Source organism: Gadus morhua, chromosome 13, assembly GCF_902167405.1.
Source record: "Gadus morhua chromosome 13, gadMor3.0, whole genome shotgun sequence".
Lineage (NCBI taxonomy): Eukaryota > Metazoa > Chordata > Actinopteri > Gadiformes > Gadidae > Gadus > Gadus morhua.
In genome coordinates this window covers 17153867-17169864 of record NC_044060.1, presented here as the reverse complement: position 1 = coordinate 17169864, position 15998 = coordinate 17153867, and the positions used below count along the sequence as shown (strand labels likewise).

Here is a 15998-nt window from a genome sequence, read left to right as displayed (position 1 = left end):
GCAGAGGTCCAGGCCACAAACAGTCATTTGACAAATACTATGCTTTAGGGGGCTCGTGGAGCACAATCTACAGCCTATTGTTAGAAAGCTCTTAAGCTTAGCACTCTGATCTCACAAACAACCATGCCAACGCTTCCTGATGACTTGACTCTGAATTCACCATGTCCACAAAGTTGCTTTGGATAAAAGTGTATTCTGGATGACTTAACAGCAAATACTAAAGCCTCCTCCTATGTCCAAATAAGAAACTACAAGATTGAAAAATAAGAATTTAGCTTACCATACAGAAATATCATTCCAAACAATACAACATTTAGCCTTCTATAAAGTTTATTAATGATTTTTAACCCCTATAATGATCTATATGGGGGGTTTGCATCAATACTACATTGATTGCAAAGATTAGTTGAAATATAGTGTGTCAAGTCATCCATCCTCTTTATTTCTACAAAGTGTGTTCTTCCCCAGTGCTGAGTGACAGGGTCCAGGGTCTTGACAGAGAGACACAGCAGTAAAAACTGTACAGCCAATCTGGAAGAGATTCAGTTACACATACAGTATTGAACCAGCAGGCAGCTATATGCTTGGGAGAAAGTGGGGCACAAGACTACAGAGCCTTATTGTTATTTCAGTGTGGATGGCTTAACATTCGTGGATCACGTTTTAACCTCGGAACTACTACAATGACTGACTGTGCTTATCTTCCACTGTTACCATTCAGACGGCAAGCGCCCAATGGGAGGACATATAACATTGGATCTAGTTCTTTGCCACTTTGTGATAGAAATGAGTTCCAAAATAAAATATGATACGAATAAAAACGTCATCTTTATAGCAAGGGACAACTGGCTATATGGACACCTGACAGAGGAAAATGTGTAATTTTGACAGTTTCTAATGCGGTCTACAACTCAACTGTGGTCCTGTCCACAATGCTTCACCACTGGTGAAAAATGGTGAAGCATGGCATTAAAAACACTGGTATGGTCAGCAGTTTGATTCCCACTTGGGCCACTCCCAACACAGGCCTCCGCCAGAGCCCATCCGTTTAATATTTATTTGTAGAAGCAGCATTCGCCAAATACAAGCTAATAAATGGCCACGTGTTGGCGGTAATTGAGTGCAACAACACAGACGTCTATGGCCCACATTGAGGTCATCTCTTCCTGACCTGCTCAGTAGAAATGAATATGGTAGGGTTAGGGCAAAGGGGGGCTGGGGTCGTAACCCCCTCCCCCTAATCCCTTTAAATTCATTATGATCATAAACCCATACGCAACCATGCGCCATGGAGTCCATCACAAACACCTGGCTGCCGCGGCAGGTCTGGCTGGGTCCAGCCCATCTGCGTGGAGCGGCCATTAAAGTTGACAGCTGCTCATTTAAGAAGGCTGTGTTTAAGAAATTAGATGAATTAAGGTGTAGGCGCTTTACAAGGACCTGGCGCGGGCCGAGACTCCCACAGCTCGTGAGAGCGACACGGTCCTCATGGTTCATTGCGCCCCAAGATTAGCTTGCTGTAGTGTTTCAGTTCCTTCTTTTGTATTGGATCAATTCCTCTTTGCGGTAATAGATGCGTGAAAAGAAAAGCTGTGAGGCTTTTTAAAGAAGGGGTGGTTTGGGTTGATAAGGGAACACTGGGATATTGAATTGTTTTATGATGCACATGAATCAACAAGGTGTGTGAATTTAGTAAATGGTCATCGATTAAGAAAACTGGACGGTAGTCGATTGTTGTTCTGTGAAATGGGATTATTATTCTGGTAGGGTGTGGCTCAAACTTGTTAATAATTCGAATAGTACCTTGAAGATCCTCCTTCACGGTTAATTTTTATAAAATGTTATGCTCGCTGACATCTAGTAAAATGACCTGCACATTATCCAAAACAATTCATCAAAATGTAAATTTGGTGACAAATCATTCAACCATCAAAATGATGCCTTGCGAGTTAAAAGAAAAAAGTATTTCTATGACTCGCCACCTATTAGGATTCAAAATATTTAACATTTTCAATAAATGTGCAAGAAGCACACTTAGAAAAGAAATGTTTTATAAAAGGAGGTTATTTTAAATGTTGCAGAGCTTCGAATCAAATCAACAAGATACCGCTCAGGTATTATTCACTGCTTACCAATCCATACTTTTAAAGTCCTATGCCGCCACCTACTGGTAAGAAATGAATTAACATGTTTACTCATGCGCAACAAATATCTGATCAAAAATAAAATAAATTTATTAGCAATCACAAGGAAATTATGCAAAACATCTACGAAAATCAATCTGAATAAAAAGGCTAATCTCTTATTTACAAATTCTGCTAATTGAATGTGGATAACAAAGCACATGCACATACAAATTGCAAATAAGCTATGGTTGTGTGGGTATATATATTATATAATAGATATATTATATTACAAAAGGTAACAAAGCTTTACCCTATTAACCTATACAGGCTCCTGGTTTTAAAGCCACTTACAGCAGCGAAACTGCTGAACACTCAAGATTGCAAGGGTCATAGACAGGAAAGAAAACAGAACAAACAAGAGACATTACAAGAGAAGATGAAGTGATTTTAGTTCGAAAGACCAAGGAAGACAATTGGGCAGAGATGAAGAAGCACATTAGAAAACACAAAAAGGACAATCAAACCGACCGAATCAACTGCTGCAGATAAGATATATATTACACACACGACGCAAACGTCATCACCCGTCATAAGAAGAGGCTGAACTGTTCATAAATCAATGATAGTCGCAGTCTTTATCCCGTAGAAAGGATTGAACTTGTTTCGTATGGTCGGAGCGCACAGCCTCAACCTCCCTTGGATTGCTAAGGCTTTGTAGAAGAGTTCATGATTGAAAAGAGATGAGGGGACATCAATGGATTTGCAAGCGTCCAGATCTTGTACTGGAGTAACGCAGCGACCACAACATGAGCCACGCTGACCCACACTGGACTACACTCTCAAGCTGGTATTGTGCATTTGAAAATCGTATCATATAGTGATAACGTTAGTAAACATATTGCAATCAGCGAGTGGCAAGCGTGACTAAATATATTATCAAGCGACAATAGAAACGGCGACAGTGAAATAACATTCAAAACTACCCTCGACCCATTTACAAATGTAATATCAATCTCCTTCCTTGAGATGGTCCTCTACAGGAGCCCATTTACTTTGTCATTGTAGTATCTTCAGTTGCATTTGTAGGATATCATCATGTGAACTGGGTTCGTTGATCAGCATTGTGTATACATCAGGATTGAATATCGTTTGTACTATTGAAGTGAATCAGGAGAACAGGTGAGAGGTGGACGTAATCCTCAGGCAAACATATTCAGGTATCCATCTTTTGGAGAATACTTACTGAGCAAAAGGCACTTAAAACTATGCTGGCCTGTCTTAGGGTTTCTAGCTATGACAACCTTTCATCCATTCACCAAATTGCCATCTGATCTTTTCTGTAAACACTTGATTTTAAGACACATAGAAAACATTCGGTCATATGCCAGCAACAAAACAAAAGGAATTTGCCCCAAGGTACTAGAGAATTGAATACGAATGCAAGCCGACAATCATTATTTGGCAAATAAAAGTACAGTCAGACTGTCAAGCCAACCCACACTACCATGACATAACAACGATGTCTGCCATAAAATGCAACCAGAGTCATACTGTCTGCTTGCAAAGGTTTCTGGGTTGAAGACATTGTAACCCACGTGAACCCGCTGCAAAATAAACCCAACAATGACAAGGACACGGAGGGGCTCTGAGGACGGGATGCGTTACAAACGACAGATCCACCGTTTAGCACTAGTAACGAGCAGAAAAGAAAGGAGCCCCACGGACTGTTTGCGTGACGGAACGCGATATTACACATTTATGGTGAGGGGCAGGTGTTGGTGGTGGTGGTGCGTGGTGCGTGGTTTGGTAGTGAGTGGAGAGCTGGATTACTTCACAGAGGCATTGGAGAGGATGACTGTATGAGGGAGCGACGACCGTTGAGTTGGGCTGGAGGGAAAGGGGGGAGGGGGGGATTGGTTTGTCGGTCGGTTGTGGAGGGAAGAGGGGCTTTTCAACCATCAACTCCTCAGCTTCAGCTTCTCCGCGACTTGGAGTGCTGGATGAGCCACTGCAGGGTGATGTCTGAGGTCAGGGAGAAGAGCAGAGGCTGTTGGACGTCCATTCAAGACGTGCTGTTTAATTATGGAGTTCTGTTCATGATCCTCATCTCCTTTTGGCTTCTGCCCTCCCACGCCAGACAAATTGGACAAACCGTCGCAATTCTTTTTTTACAATTTCACTGTCTCTGTAGGCTATAGCTGTATGTTGTCGTTCTGAAGTAAAGTTCAATCCAATTCATATTGTTAACACGCCTACTTCACTTGAGTGAATTCAGATGCAGGTCATTATGGAGCTGGTAGTGGTAATGTCTCTTACTCAAGGCGGCCTACAGGTGGACTGTGGCTATTGAAAGGCTAACGCTAACCACCATGCTATCCTGCCCATGTAGGATGCTTTGTGCTTACCTATGTTGTCTTTCTCTTTGCAGGAGACGGAGTAGCAGCAGATCTCCCTGTCCTGAATAGCAGAAAGGTTCCTGCAGATGGAGTATAATGTGACCAATAAGGTATATTGACAGCAAGACATAATCACACAAGGAGAAAGGGGCTGGAAAACATGGCTCAGGAGGTCAAAACTAGGGATGGGCATTAGTAACCTCCACACTCATGTATTTTTTTAACTCTAGAAAATGTGTATATTGACCACACACTTCCACCAAAAGAGGAGATAAGAGTCGGTTTGTTGTGTGCAACTCTGTGGGACTTTGATTGGACATTGCGCAAATGTTTGGAAATCACCGTCATTTCGTTTCTTGTTACACAAGTCAGACTACTTACTCTATCAGAACACTTCCACACGTAACTCTTTCTAGACGCGATATCTATCAAGCCAGAAACCAGCATAGCAACTCTATACGGGCTTTCAGTCAACCAATGCTGAAGTCCGAATGGAGTGCTTCAGGCAGCCCCTCCCTTAAAGATACAATCAGAAGTTCTGAGAGGCTTACATTTTCTCAATAAGTTGCTTCTCATCCAGTGCGTTGGGGAGATCTCTTTTGTTGCCAAGTACTAAAACCTGATGGTAAGAGAGAGAGAAAGAGCGAGAGAGAAAGAGCGAGAGAGAAAGAGAGAGACATTGAGAAGGAGAAACAAAGAGGGAAATTAAAGACCAAATGTGTTAAATCAATCAGAGCATATCGTACTCTTGTTATAAGTCACATTTCCGAATAAACCAACATATTAATGTTCGACCAAACATTGAAGGGATTTGATTAGGAACCATAATTACATTTAGCAGACACAGTATCACTAATAACTACCAAGTCATTTAGCAAACAACGTGACATCCATGACAGCCGTGTAATTAAGGAGTAGTTAGGAGGGAGGACACCTGGCCCAGGGATGTTACAGTGTGCGTCAAACACTCTAGTCACTAGAACATCCTGCCACTCATAGGCAAATGTACATGCAGTGAGGGAAGTAGGCACAATAAACTGTGATAACAATGTGGACATTGGGGATGAACCCGGAACATTTTGGTCCGGGAGTCCAAAACCATAGACACTACGCTTTCCTGCACCCATTACACCCCCACCAAATCCATCCCAAATCAACATCTATTCATATATAACAGTATTTAATTTAGACTTATTGATATTGTGCATTGCACAGTGGAGGATGCCTGGAATACAGGCATTTTCTGCCTTTTAATGACTTACATTGTTGTCATTGTGCATATGACTAATACAACTTGAGAACCACACGAGGTTCAAATGAGTCAAATGCAGAGGATCGATAAAAGAACTGTCATTACACTGCTTGGACCGGGGGACATTAAGAGTATCTGGAAGGCCATTGAGTCAGCATGTACCTTATCCCCCATTAGCTGAGATGCCATACTCCTATAAAATATCCTGCCTCGAGTTAATAAGTGTGATGGCAGCAAGGTCTTGGCAAGAGCACCTTACAACCCCACTGGGTGCTGTTAGAACTTATTGCGAGACCAGTAAGTGCGAGTGTCGAGGGTCACTTAAAAATATATATATCTATGTGATAAAACCAATATTGGCCAAGAACATAAGAGTGGAGGTTTCAATGCTCGCAGAGCAGAACAATATAACTTACGGGTATTCCTTGTAGCTGGGGTTTGTCTAAAAGGTTGTGCAGTTCGTTCCTGGAAGCTTCCACCTTTTCTCGGTCTGCAGCATCCACCATGTAACTTCAGAGAGAAGGGGAAAGATGGAGAACTCTCAGCTGTCCATTGAGGCCTCTTCTACTCGTACTGTTCACAAACAGTTATGATAACTATCAAGCATGCATCTCAAAGCTTTATAAACAATTTGTACATAGTTCTACAGAAAAGAGATATGCATGACTGAGGAAATTGGGAATTGTGTCAAAGGCTTTCAACTGTAACCACCCCTTCTAATGTTAGAAACAGGAAGTACTGTACGCAAGTATAAGCGTTATGAGAGCCAATGTTTCACATGTCATGGAACCAAAACAGCTGTGCTAGTTGAGCTGCTGTTGTTCACAGAACTCTATTGAAATTAAATTCTTTCTATTCACTTACTAGAGGAAACCAAGGTATATCGGATTCAGTTCTTAGGGCACTTTATGTGGGAGGCAGATACTTACACAATAGCATTGACCCCCCGACAGTAGCGCTCCCACATGCTTCTGAAGCGAGGTTGCCCACCAATGTCCCATATCTGTGGACAGAATACAATATCACAGTAAGCCACTTTAGCATCACAATGCTATTTGCCATTCTGATAGCATTACAGCACACAATTAAAACAAAGAAGACCCTAGCGTACCTTTATTGTCACGTTGCCTTTTGTTACTTTCCGCATGTTGAAGCCCACAGTGGGAATCATGTCTTCACTGAACTGGCCCGACTGTACGAAGAGACAGGTGCAGAAAGGTTAACAACAAACAGTAGCCGTTTTCCTCCACGAAGTAAACACTTAACACCTAATTATCCTTTATGTAGGCCACACATATAATTGTAGGCTATAGGAACAATGTTGGAGTGCAAGCATGTGCTTGTAGGAAACGGTTTCTATATAGATACCAAATTAACCAAACATTTGTTTACCTTGGGTGTACAGCCACCTTACATCCACCTACTTTTTCAAAAAATAAGCGGAGGCCCAAATTTAGCAACTTTCAAAAGAGCCACCACTTGCTTACAAGTTCATCAGCAATATATAACTGTTTCAGTTTTAGTTAAGTCGCCGTTTTTTTTTTAAAGTTGCATATTTACACGAGAATGTCTTGAGGGCTCATTTGTGCAAACCGCAGAACTAATCACCTGACCTGATCAGCTCAATGGAGCAGATCTGTAATCTCGTGACGAATCCATACATGTGGGGAGACTTAGTATTTTAACGTACAAACTTCTAGGTTTCTACAACGCATTTCAATTATACTTAAGTGCCTATTGAACACTGGGTACTCTAATAACCCTAACGTAAGACAATGCCTGCGGAATGGTTGCTGCATGTATATTCGACGAGGATTTTCCCCAACGTACGAAGTTGACAAGTCGGTGTGTTTACAAAATGCAACACTGTCTTTGTTGACATGTGATGTCGGAGAGCGCCCTCCTAACTACGGGTTCAACGCATACACCTGTACTTTTTTGTTGTGCGTTTATTTTACCGATATACATGTAATATTATCAACGTACAAAACACTAGGAAATTGCAAATAACAACAAAAAAGAAAGCCATTAGGTTTGGGAACCTCCCAAGAAAAATGTACCCATGAAAACATACTGTTAAAACATGTTCGTGGTGCTGTATTGACGGGTAATACTTAACAATGGTGAACCATACACTGTACTGGTCAATAAATAAAGTCATTTTGGGTACAAATATAGTGACACAATATAGCATGAATCATTTTAAGGTAGTAGCCTGGGGCCCACACTGACTGTGCTTGTTTCGTACTCACCGCTATAACGTTGACGAACGTCGTCTTCCCCGAGTACTGAAGTCCCACTAATGTGAGCTCCATCTCCTCTTTCCAGAACAGAGAGCGGAACCAGTCCAAAAGCCTGTTCATGAGAGCCAACATCTTGAACGACTCAGTAGTTTCACAGATCTTCACTGCTGTTTTCTCTCTCGTTTACTGTCTGCTAGTCTCCTGCACAGGAAGTAGCTGCGTGTTGTCGTGTCATGTGACCTTTCAGAAACTCCGAGCGTCTGACCGGCTACGTAATTGACGCAAATTTAACCTCATTATTTCTGCGTTAATAATTGCGTTTCTACGTTTTATTTGGGGCGCTGTTCTGCTTTTCTTCCATTATTCTGCAATTTTTGTGGCGGCAGAGTTACTTTGTAATGAGCCTTTACAGCTTTGCTCTATACCCATGAATTTGTCCGATTGATATGAGTCTACCAGAACCTATAGTCTACAAACTAAAGTCATCAAACCAAATTAAATTAATTGGAACAATAGACAAAAATCTATACAGAATCTATCTACCTTATCAGAAATAAACCAGGGTAAAGTAGTAGTGAGCTAATTGTCTAGTGTGCTATAGAAGGTCAATCACCAGCAGCACCATAAGTCTATAATATGCACTTTTTAGATTCCAAATCAACAAAATTGTGGAAGACCTGTTATCTGAGACACAACGTTTCTATGTTTTATTAAGGGCACTGTTCTGCTTTCGTATTTCTTTTTGTTACTAACATTGTTTTGTGGTTTGGTTGTCGATACGGTTACTTCTGTTTTGAGACTTTACACCTATGCTTTACTCTCATGAGTCTATCAATCCTGATTAAAATTCAAACTGATATACCTTGGCCTACAAGTAAAAACTATTTTTCAAACTTCACAATCTAATCTCATCTAATATACATATATTAAATACACAATTTCAGTGGGGGATGTATTGGAATGTGAAAAATATATTTTGTCTTTGTTTATATACTATCTATCTACCACTGTGACAATTTCTTTCAGGAATCACTCATGACATAGAGTTAACCATTTATTGCATGAAATGCTAATACAATTTAGTTTGGCTGTATGGTTCCACTCTTTTCTGTTGCTCCCCGCTGTAGGATGTAAAGCATTACATAAAGATGTCAGATACAGAATACCAACAGCATACCAACATTTGACAATAGGGAGCACTTTACAATCCCCAAAGGGTACATCGGATATCTCAACCGCTTGCTTAGGTTAACACAGAGCAAAACCAACCAGATGGGGGCTGGGGTGGTCGAGGGCAAAATTCTGCTCAGCCAATTTAACTTTGCATAGTGATTGTTTGAGATAAAAGTTCTTACATTTATTTCAGTGATAGGCCTGCAACTAATTATGTTAGGTGTAGCGTTAAGAAGGTGGCATCCATCCAGCTAATGTCCTTCATCATGTTTCCTCAAAACAAGAGGGATTTGCCTCTTCCAAAGTGCAAAACTTCTGTGTTGTTACAGTAACATTAATACAAATTAAAGACCCTTTATAACACTTGGAGCATGGGGTAATACATATCCATTATGTTTAATAATCATCTCCTGGGTGTGAGACATACCTAGTTAGTAATTTAAATTTTAGAAACATTTTGCCGTGTTCTATGCTGAGGTTACAAAAAATGACTCCTCAAACCCGCTTCTGTTGATCCTAAATTTTTGATTCACCATTTGCCGTGACAACCCTTGTTAGAAAAAAAATAAAGAAGGAAAGATGTCACCATGGGAAAAAACTCAACCTACAAAGTAATTGCAGCATGATTCCTCAACCATAAAATAAAAAATAATTTAAATATTTTTCATTACCTGTGGCCTGACAAGAGTGTTGTATTCCCCGGGAATTGCTGCACTCATGGTGGTGGTATAAACAGTAATTCTGAGAATATTAAAATTAATTAAAATCAAAAATTCTATTCAATCAATTAGACAATGATCAATGTTCATTTATGGGTATTAAATAATTCAACATAAACGGGATGATGTCAGAATATAATGAAAACATGTAGGCTACCAATAGACATAAGGTTTTTGGTTCGAAACTATCAAATTACCATTGTGCCTCCTTGACTGCCTAACAGCCATGTCAAACAAAGGCCTGGTTCTATGTTTCGCTAAGGCACTGAAAGCCTCTCTGTGCCTGAATACCAGACCATGTCCAGATATTTACACCCAACAAGCGAAAACAATAGATAAGGCAAAAAAATATAGCTAAATACTGTGTGTTAAAACCCACTTACCCATTGCACACTGGATACACAGACAAAACCTGTACACAAGGGAAAGGCAAGTGTTAATACTAAAACTTATGTTTGGATATTTTAAAAAGGTAGAATTTCAGCTTGATTTCGATGTGCTTGTATAGCCCATACCTGATAAAGAGTAGCCAAGTTGATGTTTTTCTGTCCGGTAGCATCCATCGCCTTGACGGCTTCGTCTCTAGTACAAAAATAATATGTACGACTATGCCATCACAAACCAATTCATGTTTTCCTCTTTAATATCCAGAAATGAAGAAATGAAGATGATTATGACTTATCATACTAATATTTCTAGCTATCAAGACCGCCACAAACCTTCGACGATGACCCGCGCCTTTGGAAGGCTGCCAATGGTCAAAGTTTGTCTCTACACGGTACCATCTACAAATGAAAACACATACAAACATATTATCTAAATCCATGCCCAAACACTGCCCACAGCTGTCTCTGTGGATCATTGCATCATTGCCATTGGTTTACTAACCCTCCATTCAAAGGATCCAACGGCCAGATATCAGCAGGGCCATTCCTGTCCCTGGTTATCACCTTTCCTTCCCCCGGCCGCACCCCCGCAATGATGTAGTAGACCCCTGTGATAATGGGGGTCTTGGACAGCCTAAGAACAGCCTCCTGGAAGTCCACTGCTCCTTCTAAGGTCTATGGGTGTGTTTGTGGGGGGGTATCACATACACACAATGTTTGCACAAGCATTTTTTATCTCTGATCACTGATGTCACTTTCTCCCGTTTTCAGTATAGACTACCAGGCGCGTCGTTAGACCTCGGCATTCGGGGCTATAGCCCCGGATCTTTTGGGATCAGCCCCGGATCTCTGCCGTAAAAAAAAAAAAAGAAAGTGTGTATATATATATATATATATATATATATATATATATATATATATATATATATATATATATATATATATATATATATATATATATATATATATAGCTGCTTTCATACACGTAAGTACTGGCTGCTCTTCTGAATATATGCTGCATCGTTGCAGCAACATTGAAGACGATCGCGTTGACTTCTGCGGTCTGTTCTGCCTCCATGCTGTCTGCGTCAAACCAAAACAAATCTGAGTGACAGCGGCCGCACTTATCCCGCCTCCTGCAAATGTACGTAATATCCCTCCCCTTGCAATGCCGGCGCTGGCACTGGCCGCGGGAGCAAGATGTTATTCAAACAAAAATGCATCAATCATTGTTTTATTCTTTCATTACACAATTTCTTTCATTCTTATAAATAAAAAAATAATATAAATACATATATAAATCTAGCCAACTTGTCAATCAAAATTAGTCTTGTCTTGTCCCTCTGGTTGTTCATTCTAAAACACTACAATCTTTTGAGAAGCAAATGGTTGCAGCCTCTATAGGCGCTGATGTGAGTACTGTATGCATGCAATACTACTACTCATAGTAATAATCGGAGAGGGTTGAGAAACAGTGGGTTGACAATCCATTCTGGTACCTCATTTTGAAAATCCCCAAAAAAGAAACTTCACGTAGGACTGTCTTTCGATTTTTAATACATTGCTTTGGAGGTTTTCAATCTAACATCCCACTGGTTTGATTTTACCTAAGAGATTTTTTTTTATTTTTTAAAGCATCCACAGCAGCCATAATAATGAGATTATGAGACAATGAGAATGAAGCGGCAACAGTGTGACTGTGCAGAGTGAGAGAGATGGCTTCAATGGATGACCAGGGATTGGTGGTGGCGTTACCCAGGAAGGGCGGCTGTAGTTAACTGCAAGCAACAGAACATGAATAGTGAAGTGGAGGAAGGAGTCGAAATGAGACTTCATTAACAGATTCATTTACAGCTCAGATTTATATGGAGATAAGCTTCTTAAACAACTTGCATACAGCATAAGCAAGTAACAGAAAGTAACATATTATTTTTTCATTATTTAAATCTACATCCTGGTTACACGTCGCGCGATAGCGCATATCATTTCATGCAAGCGAGTGTTTACTTCCTGGTTACAGGTCGCGCGATAGCACATATCATCTCATGCGATCTTAAAGAGAACTTGACGTGAACAGTTTAGGAATGCATATTCCGGGAAAACATTAGAACTCTGAAATTCTGACTAAATATAAAGCATGTTTTTATCTGTCACATTAAACCTACACTGAAAATAAGTAATAACTTAAAAATGAAACATAAAAGCAGACCACTACTTACTTGCCGTTGCCTGGCTGGGGGAGAAAGGTCCGTCGGAGCAGCGATGGCTTCTTGACATCGGGTAGGTGCACGCAGGCTATATAGGCTATTCTAATGTCTTATTTTTGCCCTGGCACTCGGCATAGGCGACCTATGTGTTGGGGGCGCCCTTAATTAATTAATCGATACATTAATTAATTAATTAATTATTTAATTAATTAAGATACTGTAGCACGCAGGAGTCAGGACGGTGCTCCTCCCCGGGCTAAAGCCCCGGATGTTTTCAATTGCTAACGACGCGCCTGTAGACTACACACTTGTATCCAAACTCTCTCTTTACCTATGTCTGATGACTAAGCATTGCTATGCACAGAGTCAATCCCACACTTTCATCAAAGTTACTCACGCTGCTTATTGCTTCCTCTTTGAGTCATACTCTTCTACCCATGACATTCTTTCCAGAAAAATTGCAGATTTCTTGATGTGTAAAATTATTTTGTAATTAAACAAACCATGAAAACAACATTTCATGGGGATTCTGATTGAAATTGAAACTTTTAGCTCGGTTGACTCACATCTTACCTTTTTTCATTCCTTGCATCCAGGCATATGAGATGGGCGTGACTTTGCTACACTATTGACCTTTGTATTTATGAATCTGTTTAGGTTTGATGGGTTTAGTTTTGAATCAATATACAATATAACAGAAGTTACATGCTAGCGCTAATGATTTGTGGGATTACAAAGGAAGCCAGGCGACGGGCATTTTGTTCATTTATCGTTGTTATTAATAATTGAATGGCTACACTTCGATTAATGATGTCATGGTGATTCTAATATTTCTTAAGTTATTTATTTTTTAAATCGTTGACCAATAACAATAAACCACTTGAGGAAAAGCTGACTATTTTCCTCGTTATGTTATAATATTTTTATTAGCTATGACAATGTCATGACCCTACTTCAACTCACCTCCCTGATCAACCAGCTGACCGGGGATCTCTTCAAAAGGAGAGCAGAGATTACATTCTTCCACCAGTTCCACCAGCGATCCTTACCTAAGGACAAGCCACCAACAAGCAGAACATTTATACACACAAGGTTGCTGTAGGAGAACAATGCACTGAATCTTTACAAAACACTAAATGTTGGATGAGCTGGAAAGCTTTGTCTTACCACGCTGGTTCCCAGATATGGTGAACCTTTTGGGACTCTGTCCTGTCCACAGGCCCACGTAGCCAGCAAACGATGTGCCACGATAAGCCACCTTTAAGGTAAATTACAAATAAATAAACTCTTAATGGCTTAAGGGATTTTTTAAAAAAATAAGTTCTTTACGGCAATAATCTTTGCAGCTGGACGACATCGTACTATCACGCCAAATTAAGGTTTAATAACTTACCTGCCCCTTCTTCATAAAGTGTACGTTGACAGTCAGATTCCTCAGTACTTTCTTTGGGTAATCAAGGTTTCTACCATGGTACACATTTCCTTTGGTGTCTTGAGCAACAATGCTTGTACAAAATCTATGAATAAATACAAGAGGGTGGTCATTCATAAAGTGTTGCATCACAGTTTTGGGAAACTCTCAACATACTTTTACCAGTATTTACATTTTCTAGTCAACTTAGCAGTAGCGTGCGCTGACCCTAAATTATATATATATATAAGTTATATATAAAAGTATATATAATATATACAAGTGATATATATATATATATATATATATATATATATATATATATATATATATATATATATGCTTCACATAACTCACACCCGTGGTCCATATATCCCCCTGTGTAAAAAATAGTCTGAAAGCCTACAGAAGCTATATAAAGTTAATGTGAAATTCACATTATTAAAAATAGACGTGGAGCCATGATTTACTGAGGAATTTTTTTTTAGGAGCATGCATTTGCAAGTAGTTGGCTGCCCATATGGACGGCACGGCCTGCAACCTCGATGCGAATGATGTAAGTCACCATCCGCACTTGGAACTCATGTCGATCTCTCTGCTCCACTTTTCCAAGGGGAGGATAAAAGCATCCAAAGAGGTGAAAACCATTATAAGTCGAGGCATGTGGAGAGTTTCAGTTATGCCGATGGGGAGATTGTCGTTCTTGTCAACGCCAGTCACAGGGAGCATGACGTCACATATGAGACATGTAGTCTGTCTCATTGTGTTTTCTCTACAGCCTTTAACTGAACAATTGCACAATAAACGGTCAATCTCTTGACATGAAAAATTATCATTTAAATCCACAAACAACATATGTGTAATCCGCGGCATATAATGACTGGGACCAGAAAATAATTACTTTCTCTCCATTGAAACCCATTCATATTTTTCGATCTCATAGGTCCCATGGGCTCTACCGGAAGGGGTGTGACTTCGCCGCGCTATGCTGTGGTTCAGTCTGACAGCTCCTTGGTCAATGGGCAGCAGCTAATTTGCATTAAAGCTACAGACACCAGAAACAGCGCATTCTGAAGGGACTGAAACAGACGGGAATAGTGGTAGGCGAGATTTCTTATTCTCCTAAAAGCTATTTCCAGCAAACAGCTTCCAAAACTGATTTTCTGGAACTCAAATGCTATGTTTACTTGTTGGGAAAACACCATCATATTTCTCCTTTAAGTTACAACAGTCAAATTATTAGTGACGCTGTTGTTATTTCGCGATTATAGCAAAGACCTACATCATGTAGGCCTAATGCTTGGGAATATGGTACAAGGTGTCTGATCATGGAAAACATACTTACGCAGATATTTCATAGGCAAAGTTAAGCAGTATAATGTCTGAGACGCTGGCTCCGGAGAGAGAAGCCATGCCACGGATCTCGCCTGCGTACGGCTCAGGGATATACTTCTCCAAAGCAAGCACCACAGGAGTCACAGCTTTATGGACCCATTTTGGAACCGTGGTGCTGAAACAGTAATCGAGTAGTTATCCATTTGTTTATATACCTATGCTGCCCCCATTGCAGAGATATCTCACGTTGAGTCAAAATAAACTTTCAGTTTTCTAAGTAGGTTAGTTGCGCTATTACTAATCGTACTTTTGGGGTTATATAAATATAGAACTCTGGAACGAAATATTATTACTTTCATATTTATATATCAGCAAGAAGACATATAATCAGAAACTTACTCAATTATTTCAGACATTGCGGCATTCAGATACTTAATGTCAAATACTTTCAGTATTGGCGCCCATCGTGTTCCGGGGGGATCATCCAGGCTTATCAATAAAGGGGGTGCAAACTCTGTAGTGCAGGGCACTATGAGGGTAAACAAAACCAATGCGGACCACATATTCATGCTATGTCTCTATCCAGGAGTCGAAAAACAAAAGCGTAAGGAAATGTGCAGAGGTTTGCGTCCCGAAGACTTAAGTGTTTTGGGGTAGTAACGGGTGGCCTGACGTAAGGCACATTATTATTCAATTATTTTGAATGGGTTGAGTGTTGTGTTGTAGCTAAAGATTGGCTACAACTTGGAT

The 15998-nt window shown here is 40.2% G+C and overlaps 2 protein-coding genes across 3 annotated transcripts; both read right to left on the bottom strand.

Annotated features, from left to right (window-relative positions):
- Positions 1-2211: 2211 nt before the first annotated feature.
- Positions 2212-8267, bottom strand: arl8bb (ADP-ribosylation factor-like 8Bb). The gene is made up of 7 exons (XM_030374904.1): positions 8027-8267; positions 6886-6966; positions 6704-6777; positions 6191-6284; positions 5074-5141; positions 4532-4602; positions 2212-4148 (listed from the first exon to the last, which is right to left on the bottom strand). Exons 1-7 carry the CDS (start codon positions 8147-8149, stop codon positions 4099-4101), a joined length of 561 nt encoding a protein of 186 aa, XP_030230764.1. The 5' UTR covers positions 8150-8267; the 3' UTR covers positions 2212-4098.
- A 791-nt stretch (positions 8268-9058) lies between these two features.
- Positions 9059-15891, bottom strand: LOC115557878 (N-acylethanolamine-hydrolyzing acid amidase). Of its 2 annotated transcripts, none has more exons than XM_030376016.1 (11): positions 15648-15891; positions 15259-15423; positions 13896-14019; positions 13670-13760; positions 13466-13551; positions 10798-10970; positions 10629-10694; positions 10425-10491; positions 10293-10321; positions 9862-9931; positions 9059-9740 (listed from the first exon to the last, which is right to left on the bottom strand). In XM_030376016.1, the coding sequence occupies exons 1-11, from the start codon at positions 15815-15817 to the stop codon at positions 9720-9722; spliced, it is 1062 nt and encodes a 353-aa protein (XP_030231876.1). In that variant the 5' UTR covers positions 15818-15891; the 3' UTR covers positions 9059-9719. The 2 variants fall into 2 exon arrangements, with proteins under 2 accessions (XP_030231876.1, XP_030231875.1); XM_030376015.1 differs by having other exon boundaries at positions 9066-9138.
- Between the last annotated feature and the right edge of the window lie 107 nt (positions 15892-15998).

What these genes read in the sequence shown, in the direction of transcription:
- arl8bb (XM_030374904.1), bottom strand. Translation starts at nt 8,149, where the DNA reads ATGTTGGCTCTCATGAACAGGCTTTTGGACTGGTTCCGCTCTCTGTTC. An exon ending in CGTTCGTCAACGTTATAGCG is followed by an intron (nt 6,967 to 8,026) that starts GTGAGTACGAAA and finishes CTCTTCGTACAG; the next exon opens with TCGGGCCAGTTCAGTGAAGA. An exon ending in AAGCAACTTATTGAGAAAAT is followed by an intron (nt 4,603 to 5,073) that starts GTAAGCCTCTCA and finishes CTCCATCTGCAG; the next exon opens with GAACCTTTCTGCTATTCAGG.
- LOC115557878 (XM_030376015.1), bottom strand. Translation starts at nt 15,817, where the DNA reads ATGAATATGTGGTCCGCATTGGTTTTGTTTACCCTCATAGTGCCCTGC. An exon ending in CATATCTGGGAACCAGCGTG is followed by an intron (nt 13,552 to 13,669) that starts GTAAGACAAAGC and finishes GCTTGTCCTTAG; the next exon opens with GTAAGGATCGCTGGTGGAAC. An exon ending in GGCGCGGGTCATCGTCGAAG is followed by an intron (nt 10,492 to 10,628) that starts GTTTGTGGCGGT and finishes TTTTTGTACTAG; the next exon opens with AGACGAAGCCGTCAAGGCGA.